Source organism: Phyllostomus hastatus, unplaced genomic scaffold (genome assembly GCF_019186645.2).
Source record: "Phyllostomus hastatus isolate PE091 unplaced genomic scaffold, TTU_PhHast_1.1 phas_contig_432, whole genome shotgun sequence".
Lineage (NCBI taxonomy): Eukaryota > Metazoa > Chordata > Mammalia > Chiroptera > Phyllostomidae > Phyllostomus > Phyllostomus hastatus.
This window is the reverse complement of record NW_025333880.1, coordinates 873,005-888,251: the sequence shown is the minus strand read 5'-3', so window position 1 is coordinate 888,251 and position 15,247 is coordinate 873,005. Positions and strand designations below refer to the sequence as shown.

General features: G+C 35.5%; 1 protein-coding gene across 3 annotated transcripts in view; it reads right to left on the bottom strand.

Annotated features, from left to right (window-relative positions):
* NAV3 (neuron navigator 3) overlaps positions 1–15,247 on the bottom strand; it is a 786,639-nt gene that overhangs the window by 549,447 nt on the left and 221,945 nt on the right. For all 3 annotated transcript variants that reach the window (XM_045844968.1, XM_045844966.1, XM_045844967.1), the window contains exon 2: positions 314–718. In XM_045844968.1, the coding sequence (XP_045700924.1) occupies positions 314–385 (72 nt within the window). In that variant the 5' untranslated portion in view covers positions 386–718. The remainder of the gene's footprint in view (positions 1–313; positions 719–15,247) is intronic.

The window sequence follows — 15,247 nt, the reverse complement described above, 5'->3', positions numbered from 1 at the left end:
CCTTCACCCTGGATCTCAGAAAACTGTTCACATGAGGTAAGGCCAGCAGGTCATCAAAATGAGGCCAAAAGTAAGAGGACAAAGTGGAACCTTCGTCAATCTACTGGATGGATGAGTTCGGAAGACTTTAGAAACAAAACCACCAAACGGTAATGAAATCCAGGCCCATAACAACACTTGGCTATGTGGCAGGATTTATTTCCAAGAAATGGTATGTTATTTTATCTCTTAAAACACATTCATTTTCAATTTACAAAATTCTCTTTAAACATAAACAAAAAGGACCACGTAAACGGAAATGTAGTTATCTTACCTTCTTCTGATCTTCTAGCTTGTGACTCACTGGATTCTTCCCATGTCTGTTCATCTCTGAAGATAAATCCATCACATTAGGTTCGTACCCTTCAAAATGGAATCTCTTCAAAAAAGCAGCAAACTAATCCAAGATGCAATCATAGGAAGAGACCGCATGTCACATTTCCCATCACACACCGTCTCTGAACTTCATTGACTCCAAGGAATGATTAAAAATCCATTGATTGAATGGAAAAAATGAATTTTGCAATTTACTCCCAGGACTTTCCAAATCAACATATCGTTTTTAAATGCTGATGTCTCAAAAGCAAAATATTCCTCCAGGAATTTTAACTCCAACTGCTATCTTTTTCTTTCTTCACAGTTTTCCATTTTCATAAATAATTACACAGTTTCTGTAAACCTGTAATAAAATAAAATAAAGCACACAGTTAATTCTCTCTCACCATATATAATAGTTAATTAAAAATTCTTATCTGAAATGTTTAATGTAGAAAAAATTAGATATGGGTTATATTCCGCTTACAAGTAATACCAAATGAAAGGCATTATTCTTCACCCCTGTTGCCTTTAAAATACCAGTTATAATACCTGAACCAAAAGAGAATATTAAGACCATAGATTCACACAGCACATTGAGACTAAAAATCAATAGGGAATATGTGCATATTCATTAAATGTGTGTAAATGTTCCACAATTCCACTCACTAAGTACAGCATTCACAGAACTACAAAATTTAGAAAAGAGCCCAACAGACACCATGACAGAGTGACACTTTTCATAAGTAACTTCATTCAAACTTCAGAATCAATCTATAAAATGGTTATCATTAATCTTTTAAAATGAGGCTATTGAGAGGCTAAGGGAATTTTTGTAAGTCTAGTAAATAATAGAAATAGAATTAGAATCCAAAACCCTTTTTTTGTCCTAGACATACTTGTCTCAATTTATATTGCATATTTTGTCCACAGGATACCATAAATGAGTTTGTTAAGTACCTGACTGAGTTATAAATGTACAAGGCTGAGATGTACTGAGTTATAAATGTATAAATGTATATATGATCCTTAAAAGGGTCATATAATCCAACGGTTTCCAAACCCAGATAAAAAACTGAATCACCTGAAAATAATCTTAATCATAAAATAATCTTAATCATTCCAGGGGTCCACTTAACTGTGCTAATTTAGAAGTTACAGGGGTAGCACCTGGCTCAGTATTTTTTCATCTCTTCTAAACATTCTGATGCAGGAAAACCATTAAAGAGTTGAAACCTCTCTCTAATGTAGGGCTTCTCAAGCTTGTCTGCACTTTGGAATCACCTGGGAAGCTTCAAAAATTACTGATTTTTGTGTCCAATCCCCAGACACTATACTTAATTAGTTTGGACTGTGGCCTGAGTCTTGGGACCATGGCCTTAATATTATTTAAATTCCCTTTGCATAACTGACCAACCACAGCTTGAATGCATTAAACAAGAGGAAACACAGTGCCTCAGGAGGAAGCTCCTTCCATACTCAGGCAGCTCTAGTCTTTAGATAATTCTTCCTAATTTGGAGATGAGGCCTGTATTCCTAAATATTTCTATACATTTGTAATTGTTTTGGTTTTGTAGCCATCAGTGTACACAAAACATTTTTAGTTTCCCTTTTTATCTGAGACATCCTCAAGTATCACTTTAGCCAGGTCCATGATCCCTAGCACCTTCCACAGTTCTTCATCACCCTGGTTACTTTCTTCAAAAGAGGTTTCTGTTGCACATAATCCATAAACTGTGCTACCCCGAGTGAGGAAAAAGGTTAGGCATGCATGCTTCCTATAAGAGCTACCCTCCAGGCCCCACAAAATATGCTAGGCCAAGCATACAATAAATGATAGAGCAGACAGATAGTGTTTGAAAAGCAGCTCCAGAACTGCCTTTTGTATGTTTCCATACACTGTTTCTTGTCTAGCCACCCTTCTGCCAACCCCCACTCCTTCTTCAGCTCCTCAGCTCTGCCCATAGGTCATTTCAGTTTGTGTACAAACATGAACATCACACAAAGCAAATGGCATAGGCAAAGGCTTGGACATGAGAGCAAACGTGGCTAATTTGAGGAGCTCAAAGGAAATCAATGAAGAGTCACTGAAAAATGTTAAGAAGGAATGTAGAATCATAGAATTTGTCATTTTGAAAGTTCATTGAACTGCAATATGGAAAATAGATGGGAGGGAGCAAAACTGTAACAGAGATACCTTACAGGAATCATGAGAACAATAAAAGAAAGAGACGACAGCATCCTGAACTGGCAAAGGAGCTGATGGACTGGAAAGAGTGATGAAACTGAGAGATACGGTATTTAAAATGTGGAAGCTGACAGAACCAAAATTGATCGAATATGAGTGTGAGTGTGTGGTTTAAGGGTGCATGAGCATACAGATGATGATATCATCATCTAAGGGAGCAAATCTCACAAGAGAAGCACTCTGAACAGGAGAAGATAAAAGAGTTTGTAAAGCAAACACAAAGGCTTGCTAAAATCTAGAGAATTACACGCCAATCTCACTGATGGACAGGGAAGAAAAAATCCTAAAGGAATATTAGCAAACTGAATCCAGGAATGTATAAAATAAATCTCCCGTCAATTCCAAGTTGGTATTGTGCCAGGAATAAAAGATTGGTTCAAGATTTGAAAATCAATCAGTGTAATTCACCACATTAGCAAATAAAAAAAAAAGTGCTTATCTCTATTCATGCAGAAATATAATTTGAAAATTAAACATTGATTCATGCCAAAAAGCTCTTGGAAAGTCAAGTTTATCTAACAAAGCTTATACTTTATGTGATAAAGTATATTCACAAAATATCTACAGCAAACATCATGGTTGTGGTTAAAGGTTAGACTTTGTGTTTGCTTAGGAATAGCACATGAACACCTACTAATATGATTTCTATTCATTACTGTATTGTCCTAATCATGCAGTGAGACAAAAGAAATGTGTGTGTGTGTGTGTGTGTGTGTGTGTGTGTGTGTGTGTATGGGGGAGGTAGGGAGGGGAAGGGACACAGGCTACCAGTATAAACATAGGAAAGAAAGAAATATAACTTTTATTAATAGTAAATATTATATAAAATATTAAAAAGTCAAGAGATAAATTACTAAAATTAATAAGTGAGCTGAACAAGTTTAATCATAACTTACATACAAATTCAATATATAACATTCCTTTACATTTCTTTACAATAGAAACAAATATTCAAATAATGAAACTTTTATTTATTTTTTAACATTTTGAATTGTTCAAGTACAGTTTTCTGCCTATTTGCAGTGCCAGTACAAATATGAAATATCTTGGAATAAATCTCATAAAAAATGGTATTAACTTTATGATAAAGCAATAAAATATCATCAGAAATCAATATATAATTAATAGAGGGCTATGCCATATTCATGGACTATAAAATTGAATACTGTAGAAATGCCAATGCATGCCTAAAAGATTTATGAATTCAAGGCATTATCAATCAAAATCCTTATTTTTCGTTTTATAACTTCAGAAGATGCTTCTAAAATATAGTATACGAAAATGAAAAAAAAAAAACAGGAAAATCCAAGACACTCATGAGGGACAAGTTGTAATTATATGCTCTACCAGATGTCAAGACATGTTATAAACCAACAATAAGTAAAATGGTATATAACTAGCATAAAGATAGATAAGTTAACCAATATAACACAGAAAACCCAAAGAGACTATTAACACATATGGTCACTTGATTTACTACAGAGGCATAGTCATAAACCTAAGGGGAAAATGTCTTTTCAGTAAAGAGTTCTGGTCAATTGGACATCCATGTGGAAGAAAATGAAACTTGACCTCTACTTCACACCATTACTCAATTCCAGGTGGATTGTAGATCTACATGTGACAAAACAATAAAGTTTCTAGAAGAATATTTTTGTGTTCTGGGTGGAGAGAAATATTTCTTAAGCAGAAGCCCAACAGCACTGATCATAAAGAAAAAAATAATAACTATCATTATATTAAAATCAAAACCTTTTATTCATCAGATTATATCAATAAGAAAATATAAATGCAACCCATGAGTGGAAAAGTACACTTGTTATACATATCACGATATAGAAAACCATCCAAAAATCATGAAAAGAAAGACAACAGACAAGAATATTTGAATAAGCACTAATAATAATAATAAGGAGAAGAAGGAGAAGAAGGAGGAGGAGGAGAAAAGATTAAGAACAGATTAGTGGTTGCTATGGGTTAGGAGTAGGGAGAGAGGGTAAGTGTGTCTAAAAAGGAGAGAGTACAAGGAAGCCCTGGAGTAATAGGACCATGTTGTATCTTGATTGTGGACATGGTTGTATGAATCTATACATGTGGTAAAATTTCATAGAACAAGAGACACACAAATGAGTGTATATAAAACTGGTGGAATATTAATAAGCTCTGTGAAGGTTACCAATGTCCATTTCCTGGCTTTGATATTTTACTACAGTTATACAAGATGTTACCCACTAGGGAAACTAGGTGAAGGATATATAGGACCTCCTTGTACTTTTCATTTCTGCCACTTCCTGTGAATCTGCAATTACTTAAAAATTAAAAATGAGGGGAAAAAAGAGTATGTATAAATGACCAATAAACACATGAAGGCAAAAGTGAACACCCTCATTAGTAATCAGTAGAATACTAATGTAAATCATGATGAGATACAACTTCTTATCTACTTAAATGGATTTTAAAAAAAGAACACCAAATATTGCCAAAGTCATGGAACAACAGGAACACTGCTGGTCAAAGTGTAAACAGGCACAAATGTTTTGAAAAAAATATATATTTAGCTTAACCTACTAAATTTGAAGATGCATATTCTATTGTATAACCCAGTAATATCCCTAAGCATGTACTCCAAAATCTATACATATGTGCATCAAGAGAAATGCACAAGGAAAATGTCTTTAGAATAACAACAACAACAACAACAACAAAAAAAAAAACCCCAGAAACAACACAAAGGTCCATAATCATTAGAATGGATAAATAACTTGTAAGATGTTTATATAGGAGGTAACTAACTGCTCCTTAAGTAAAATGAACAAACTATAGACACACATATCAATATGGATGAATCTAAGAAATATTAAGAATTTAAAGAAGTCCAAACCAAAATAACATATACTATATGATTCCATTTTCTATAAAGTTAAAAAAACTTATTAAACTCGACTATGGTATTAGAAGTCAGGACAGTGGTTATCTTTGAACCTCCAAGGCATGACACAATGCCTGAAGGCTGGTAATCACTCATGAAGTGATTCATATGATTCTGAAGAAAGCATAAGAGATGCACACACACATGCACACACACTAACCAACAATTTCCTATAAACCTAAAAAAGTTGTGCTAAAATGGTCTCATTCTACCAAATATATATATATATATATAGTTTAGACAGGGCTCTTTCTGAATTTGCAATTTTATCCATGCTCTTTTTCTCTTATTTTTCCCATTTCTTCCCTATCTGTTAATAAGACAATTATTTGACTATTCACAGTAAAGATGAAGATACAGTATAGCCATACTCTTTCCAATTAAGGTGCCACATGCATCAATAAAGTACAAAACTCTTAAGAGTACAGTCTACATTCTCAGTTAACCAACATGCATGATACAGAATATTCCCAAAACTCCAGATGACTCCCTCATTCCCCCTCTCCATTAATAGTCCCAAAGATAACCACTACTGTTTTATCACCATAGATTTATGTCCTCTATTCTTGAAACTTAATATTAAATGGAATCATACAAGCATATACTCATTTGTGTTTTTTTCTTTTTTTCAACATTAAGTCCAGAGGGCCCATCTATGTAGATGTAATTAGCAGTCATTCATTCCTTTCTTTTGTTCTGTGGTGGGGATGGTTGTGCTTACAGGTCACAATTCAGGTCACAAATTGAACAAAATAATGCCCAATTCAATACTGAGATTTTTAATCATCCTCAGTTCCATAATCTAATTCATGCTTTCTAGATCCCTTATGCTCAAAATGAAGAAAATAAAAATGTTTCTTTTGTTTTACATATTTCTCCCAGGCTTTGTGACTTCTATTCAAGTCAAAGAGAATACAAAGAATCAACAGTTCCTGTGCTCAGACCATTGACAAAATAATAAATCACAGATCCAGAAACCACTAAAAAATGACTGAAAACTTCATTTGGATTTTTAATTATAAGTCATAGGTAAAGTGGCCATTGTATACACTTTGAATTATAATACTGAATTGTTAAATAACCTCTATGTGGGTAAGTCAGTATCTCTAAAGTGCAAAGGAAAGGATCCAGACCCAATGGAAAGGGTAAAAAGTTGCTCCAACAGAAGAGGACATTCAGGCCAGAGGTTCACTTGCCCTCTCACCAGTGTACCAGGGTGTCCCAGACCCAGCACTCCACTGCTACATGTGGTAAAAGATTCTGCCAGCATGAAAATATTAGAAAACTCTTGGAATAAAGTGACAGTCATAAAAATGTTAAAAATGTTTCACAAACATGAATACCTACTCATTATTTAAATATAAAAAGAGAACTAAAAAAATAGAAATAGAAATAAGTCAAGTAGCTACAGCAGAGAGTATCATACTTAATAGTAAACTATCAGAAGAACATATAGAATATGATGCTATTTGTATAAAGTTTAAAAACATGTAAATTATCACTATGTATCATTTGTAAATGCAGACAAATATAGTAAAAGTATAATTTCACATACCAAGTTATAAATCACTAAAAGTCAGTAATAACATAAAGATGCAGGCTATTATCATTTCAATAAAACACTATATTATAGGAACATATCACCATGGTAAGACAAAAAACAGTAATAAATATAAAGATAGGAAAGGTAAAAATTATTTATATATAGTATTATTGATTATAGAGAGTTTGAGAAAATTTATAAACAAATTATTTAGAAGTAATAAACGAGACTATTATTTATAATATGCTGGCAAAATGTATACTTTATATCAGCAACAACAATAAAAACAATGAAAGAAAACATAATTTTAAAACAGAGTCCATTAGTAAGAGAAAGAGTAAATATAATGCTCCTCAGAAGAAAACTAGAAAAATATATTATGAATTTTACATATAGTTTTTCAACTGGAAGACATAAAAATGTTTATATGTATATATGGAGATATATACACATATATATGTAAATATATATATAAGATGGAGACATATAACATTCATGGATGAGAGGATTCAGTATCATAAAGATGTCTTCTTCCCATTATTCCATAATTTCAATTCAGTTCTACTCAAAATTTCAACAGCTAAATGTATTATGGGACTTAAAAAACTTATTATTAAATTCATATATAGGAATTAGGGGATAAGATTAGCCAAGACATTTTGAAAATGAATGCTTTCAAAGATATCAAGATCGATAGAAAACAATGATATTTAAGACAGCTAGGTCATGGACAAAGGGAATGACAAAGATAACTGGAATAAAATACATGTCCCAGAAACAGAAACAGACACATGCGTATAGACTATTGATATGGAATCCAATGAGGAAACAATTGATGATTTAAAAAAATGATTCTGCAACAACAGGTTATTTGCATGGGAAAAAATATAGCTAGTAGAAAAAGATTTCTCATATAATACATAAAAAACACATGATCTAATAAAAAGATTGATAAAGTTGACTGCACCCATCTGTATAACAAAAAGTGAGCATATAACCTAGAAAAGAAAGCCCAGGAGGACTAGAAAATATATTTATGGTTTACATGTATATATAAGTATATATCCTAAAAACAGAATTCTTACCCAAAAAACTACAAACAAAAGAAACAAAACCACCCAGTAGAAAAAGGAGCAAAGTACATGAATAGACAATTCCCACAAGAAGAAACATGAGTGGCCAATAAGCATATGAAAAATAGTAACTGAGGGGAAACAAATTTTTTAAAAAGACACTACTCCCACCTAACACATGGTTAAATTTTTTTAACTGTTACCAGTAGCAACTCTTGGAAAAGATGTTACAATTCTATTTTCATGAACTGCTTAGTGGGTATGTAACTGCTGTGATAGTACAGTGCAAGCACCATAGTGAGCAACTTGGCAACAGCCCCTCAGATACATCCATTGAATTGCTAGGAAGAAAACCACACACTAAAATACATGCATGAGAATATTCATCCATGGCATTGGTTAAAAAAAAAAGTAAAACAGGAAAATTCTAAATACCCAGTGTCAGAAATTTAAACAAGTAAATTATGATACACAGCAGTGGTGTCCAAGCCTCGGTCTGTGGGCTGCATGTGGCCCACAGTGGCTATGAATGTAGCCCAATGCAAAATCATAAATTTACTTAAAACCTTTTCTTTTACTCAACAGTTTTCATTAGTGTGTGTGTATTGAGTGTGTGGCCCAAGACAACTCTTCTTCTTTCAGTATGGCCCAGAGACAACAAAAGGTTGGATACCCCTGGCCCAACATTTTTTAAATGTTCCACATTTAGATGTGGAGCTCTACATCTAAAGCTCCATGTATCCACTTGGGCAAATCTTAATAACATGATTATGTATCAAATAAGGAAGTTACACAAGAATAGAGTGTGATATCATTGATATGAAGTGCAAAACAAGTTAAGAATGGGCAAAAGACTTGAACAGACAGTTTTCCTAGGAGGACATACAGAGGGCCCAGAGACATATTGAAGGATGCTCAATATTGCTAGCAAATTAAAATCATAATGAGATACCACTTCACACCAGTCAGAATGGCCATCACAAACAAATCAACAAACAGTAAGTGCTGGTAAGGTTGTGGAGAAAAGGGAACCCTAGTGCACTGTTGGTGGAAATGCAGACTGGTGCAGCCACTGTGGAAAACAGTATGAAATTTCCTCAGAAAACTAAAAATGGAACTGCCTTTTAACCTGGCATTCTACTGGGATTATACCCTAAATATAATCTGAGTGGATTATACTGCTGGGATTATACCCTAAGAATCCTTAAACACTAATTCAAGAGAACCTATGCACCCCAATGTTCACAGCAGCACAATTTACAATAGCCAAGTGCTGGAGGCAGTCTCAGTGCCCATCAGTAGATGAATGGATCAAAAAACTGTGTTACATTTACACAGTGGAATTCTATGCAGCAGAAAAAAAGAAGGAGCTCCTACCTTTTGCAACAGCATGGATAGAACCGGAGAGCATTATGCTAAAGTGAAATAAGCCAGGTAGTGAAAGAAATATACCATATGATCTCACCTATAAGTGGAACCTAATCAACAAAATGAACAAGCAAGCAAAATATAACTAGAGACATGGAAATTAAGAAGAAACTGACAGAGGGGATGGGGGAGGGAAATAACAGAGGAAAGGAGGGAAAGGGTCATTAAAGAATATGTATAAAGGACCCATGGACAAAGTCAAAGGGGGTAGGATTGAGGGTGGGATGTGGGAGTGGGTGGGGTGGGTGAGGGTAGGATGTGGGGGAAAGTGGTTGGTGGGAAAATGGAGACAACTATATTCAAACAGTAACAAAAAATGATAAAAGTAAATACATTTAAAAAAATACTAAATGCCATTCAGAAATACACATAAATACAGTAAAAGCATAAAAACACATAAGAGATGATCAATCCAAATCAGGATACCCAGGGCTTTTCTTTTGCAGTGAGGACATGTAAATAAGTTTAGGAAGATTACAAAGGAAGTTTTTGCAATGATGCATTATTCTTTCTTTAAAAAAATTTCTAAAGCAAAATGTTAAAATGTGGCAAATTTAGATGTTAAGGACACAGAAGTTAATTTTGTGTACTCTTTCTGCTTACTTACTCTGCCCATCTTAGCACTTAACATAGTCCACAATAAAAATAAAAATGTTGAAGAGACAACAAAAGTGAGTCTTTGTGGAATGTAAAAGTATATATAATAGATAAATCAATCAACCAACATCCAACTATGGAACTACAGCAAACGTTTTTCTGCAGAGCTATGATCTCCCCATAGGTAGCATTTGACAGTGTGCCAGGATAGGGTCTCATTAATGGAAAGTGCTGCTGGCAATTTATCGACAGGGAGGGGGAAAATGACAAACGTCTTGTGATGCATTGGTGCAATCCAGCACAAGGAAAGATTGCCATGGGCAGACACAGTCACTATACCAAGTAGCCTCAGAACATGCCTGACTTGACCACAGTGGGAGCTCATGGCTCTCGCCATGAGAAAATCAACTCTTCCTTAGGATCCTTCCTTTAATAATGTTTTTTTTTCCAAAGCATCCATTGTCCTAAAGATTGTTCTAGGACCAGGAAGAGAAAAGATGCATAATGCATACTCTTTCCCATAATCCCTAAACTGAGTTGCCAGCTCATCATCCCCTCAGCCAAGGAATTGGGCTCCATCAGGTTAACCTCAAGAAACTATTATGCCCTGCCTGATTCAGCCACAAGTAATTAATGGGGCCTTGGTGCTACTGGTTGCTCCATAAACAGCCCCGCACATAAATATATCCTCCTGTTTTTGACATCACAGAGAACCTTGCAACTAGAAAGTCAACAATCGTGTAACACAAATTTTATGATTTACATTTTATAAAACTGGAACTCAATTTTGGTTCACAAACTAAGTTCTTGTACAACTCAGTCTTTCCCACCTGTGACATGAAGGAAAAATAAAAACAGCAAGGGAAAACATTATGTTCCCCACAACTCGGCTGCTCTGCTTCATTTTGTAGACTGGAAATGGTAAGTTACTTGCCTCTATCATATAAATTGGCTCTGCAGTCCACAATTATAAGATCATACATGTGTTTCCAGCAGGAAGTTTGGACTTGATTAGTTCATGATAAACGGATGCAAGGAGAGTTAAATATCATTCTGAGCCAATAAATGTATGTGTAACAGAGATGGAACAACATAAAACATACATAGTCTTAGGTACTAATGATAAGTAGGAAAAAAGCTTGCCTCTTTTAGCTAAATTTGTTTATTGCCTGTAAATTCAATGTAGTAATTCAAGGCCAAGTGACAGGAAATTGCAGTTTCCTGGCTGACAGCAATTTGATCTGCAGTAATAGTTCTGAAATGGAATTTCTAAGCTCTGGAGAGGGGGAAAACACAGCATTTCCAATAACTCAGGTCATAACCCAGATGATATGGCACACATTATGCAGATAACATTCTGATGTATGCTTATAAACATGCAGTGCCTTATTATGTAATTTTAATCAAACTTTCAATTTGATCAGATTCTTACATTTGGTCTATACGTGGACTCAGTTATTTAGAGAATACAGACTCATAAGGAGATTTGGAACACATATCTGTTTCTTGTTGCAAGAGCAAACAGACAACCATTTAATCTGGGTAATCATAAAAGTAAATACACTGAAAATTGATTAACTAAGACAAGTTTTTTAAAATTTTTTCTAGTTTTTTTTTCCAGTGGAAGGATTATTCTCTACATAATTCCTCCTAGGGGAAGAGATTTCTATCCATGCTTATCCCTCCCAAATATGTAAATTGTTACAAGAGTGAAAAACAAACTACAATCTTGTTTGAACCATAGTACTCCTTTTGTTAGAGAAATTAGCTTTCACCCTAAACAATACAGAATTCTCAGCCTGATGGAGAACATGATGGACTGGCTTATTTTCAGAAATATTTTCTCATCTCCCCAGCCCCAGTGACTTGGAACTTGCCCATGTGACTTGCTTTCCCCAATAGGAGGACAGTTAAATAATGCAAGCAGAGGTTTTTAATTGGCTTGCCCTCTCACCCTCCTATTCTCCTCCATGAAAAGAGCATGCCTTAGGTAGCCAGTGGTCCATGAAGAAAGGGGAAGTATATGGAGAAGACCTAAATGTAACCCACAGCATGATGCCCAAGTCCAGTCAAGCCCAGGTGAGGCACAGCTGGCACATCAACCAGAAAATAAATGCTTCCTGTTCTATCTAAGCTATTGAATGTGGGGGAAGGAAATAGGGGGTAGTGAGGCAATGTCATTAAAGCAATACATAATACTGAAAACAAAAGATCAGATGACATTAAAGGAAACAACTTGGACTTCATAAATTTGAAATTAGAAGTTCTAAAAATGTTTAAGTGTAACTCATCATAGTTTTTTGTTTTGTTTTAGACAGAGGGGAAGGGAGGGAGAAACAGAGGGAGAGAAACATCAAAGTGCGGTTGCCTCTCAGGTGTCATCTACTGGGGACCTGGCCTGCAACCCAGACATGTGCCCTGACTGGGAATCAAACCAGCAACCTTTTGGTTCGCAGGCCTGTGCTCAACCCACTGAGCCACATGAGCCAGGGCTAACTCATCACGGTTTTGAGGCAGTAAAGTTACAATAAGAAACAAAAGCCTCAAGCTTTTCCTGCCTTGGCTGGAACATCTCAGATATGATCTTAAATGACCAAACTGTTCCCTCACTTCCCCCTCCCCAATTTCTTGTAATTGAGACAAACAAAACCAATTTCAACCAGATTTGGCAGCTATATGGACCTAAAAGTGACCAACAGGATCATTATAATATCTTTATAATAAATTTGCATTACGGTTTTGGGACCTCCCCCAATCCTTGAATCACCATGACAGTTCCAAGAGGACCAAAAAGAAGTGGCTACCTGGAGAGGAGGAACAGGGGACAAGCCCAGTCAGCCTGGCAGCATCAGAAGCCAAGGACCACCCTCTTGCTCCCTTGCCAACATTAAATAAAAACCTTCCATCCAGACCCCATCCACACATCTCATTCTCAGAAGTTGTGCTCTCTCAATTCTCGAGTGCATCCTATCACTTTAATAAATGTATTGCTGTGCTTTGCTAAATGTTTGTCTCAGTCTTGAACTCTTTCTTTTTTTTTTAAAGATTTTATTTATTTATTTTTAGAGAGGGAAGGGAGGGAGATAGAGAGAGAGAGAAAAACATCAATGTGCGGTTGCTGGGGGTCATGGCCTGCAACCCAGGCATGTACCCTGACGACACTTGGAATCGAACCTGCGACACTTTGGTTCACAGCCCGCGCTTAATCCACTGAGCTATGCCAGCCAGGGCTCATTGAACTCTTTCTTGTTCCGTAACAAGAACCTGGTCCCCAGTATCGGGTCAAGGCCTCCCTTGGACTCCGAAGGTGCCTTTCAGAATCAGCTTTAATTAAGTTTCCTGATCTTCAGTATAAAAGGGTGAAATATTCAATCTCTAAGGATCCCTAAAACCTTAATATTCTAAGCTTTTGCACACTGCCTCCTAATTTCTGTCACTTTTTTAGCCAAGGCTCTTCACTACAGGCAGTGAGTAGAGGCACCTTCTCCTTCAGAGGTGTTCTCAGCCCCCTTGGTTTCAGATGATAAGCCATTATTTGTTACCATTTTACAGCCCACTGACCTACACTTTACTTTCTATTATATCCAACCTTTGGGCCTTTGTGCAACAGAAAATAGGAAATGCTATCTATTAAATACCATAACTTCTATGTTAGGTAGAGAATCAGAAGTCTGGCCAGCATATAAGACAAATTTTCTACCACTGGGACCAATGGTATATTTTGAATAGATATCAAAGAAACACTAGCACTCAGTGGAGGTCCTTTACATAGTAGGATTTGAAATACAGAGGAGATGTCCTTTGAGAAGCAGTCAGTAATATTTTGTGTCCAGTACAAACCCAGGATATATTTTTCATCACGGTTTGGGCTACATTATTTTCACCAACAGCAGAAGTGAGTTGTCACCTCAGGAAACAGACAGTTAAATACATATGTGAGTGTGAGTTCCTAACACTCCTTCTCTTCTGTGCAGCTGAAAGGGAGCCAATTTGGATCCCTGAGTTACGGCTGAAGGACAGTCACCAGGAGAGCGGCTTGACCCACATCAGACAGTGATACAGGTGAGAAATAACCCTGTGTTGTGTTAAGCCACACACTGGATTCGTCTTAATACCACAGTCATCCCGACCGGCACAGCTGATCCCTTGGCCCTACTCACCCTCCCCCTACGGCATCGCAGGGTTCCCCTCTTCTCTGTTAGAATGTTGCCATCACACACTTGAAAACCTCTCTTTTTTGTTTACACATACATCAATAGAATTTGGTTGAAATGATAAAGTCAGAATAAAGAAAACAGCCCAAAATGTTTTAAGTTTCCATTTATGCTGGTATATACAGCATGCCACTGCACAAAGGTATTCAGGAAGATATATGGTATGTTTTATGCAGTTGATCAATTTCCAAATGGGCTAGAGTTTTATACTGAGTCCTAATATCATTATAATAAAGTTTTCAATAACTACTACATAATGTATTTTAATGTGCTCATAAATGTTAGGTATCAAGCCATAAAAATCAGACATAAAGATAAACTCTTATATGTTTAAACATTCATGATAAGTTGAGTATAAATATCTTGAGAAATACAAAATATAGTCAAATGAGATACATTCACATACACTCTAGTAACCCCACTAGGTAATAAGCTACTTAAGTGACAGCTAGGATTATCATATTTTTAATTCAGGAGTAAGTTATCTTAGTACACAGTTTAACAAATAATTGTGGAAATAAAGGAAAAGGAAGATAGGAAAAAAGGAAGACTATGTCAGCCAACCAAAGAAATTTAATAGTCAATTCTTTTATGAAGGATTATCCTACATTTGGGTTTCTAAAAATCTAGCTCTTTGCATACTATACAGACGTTGAACAAAAAAGATTTTAACAATGGTAAAATACAGTATTAAAAACTGTTTGAATCACCATTAATCCATCCACACTAATACATAATTTGTACTCAGGAGTTAGAATTACACTGGACTTAATTTTTCTTTAATATTAGCTTTGAAAAAAATTTAAGAGCAAATTAATACTGTAGACAGTACTTCAGCAAGCACTAGCTGTTTCAAAGCTC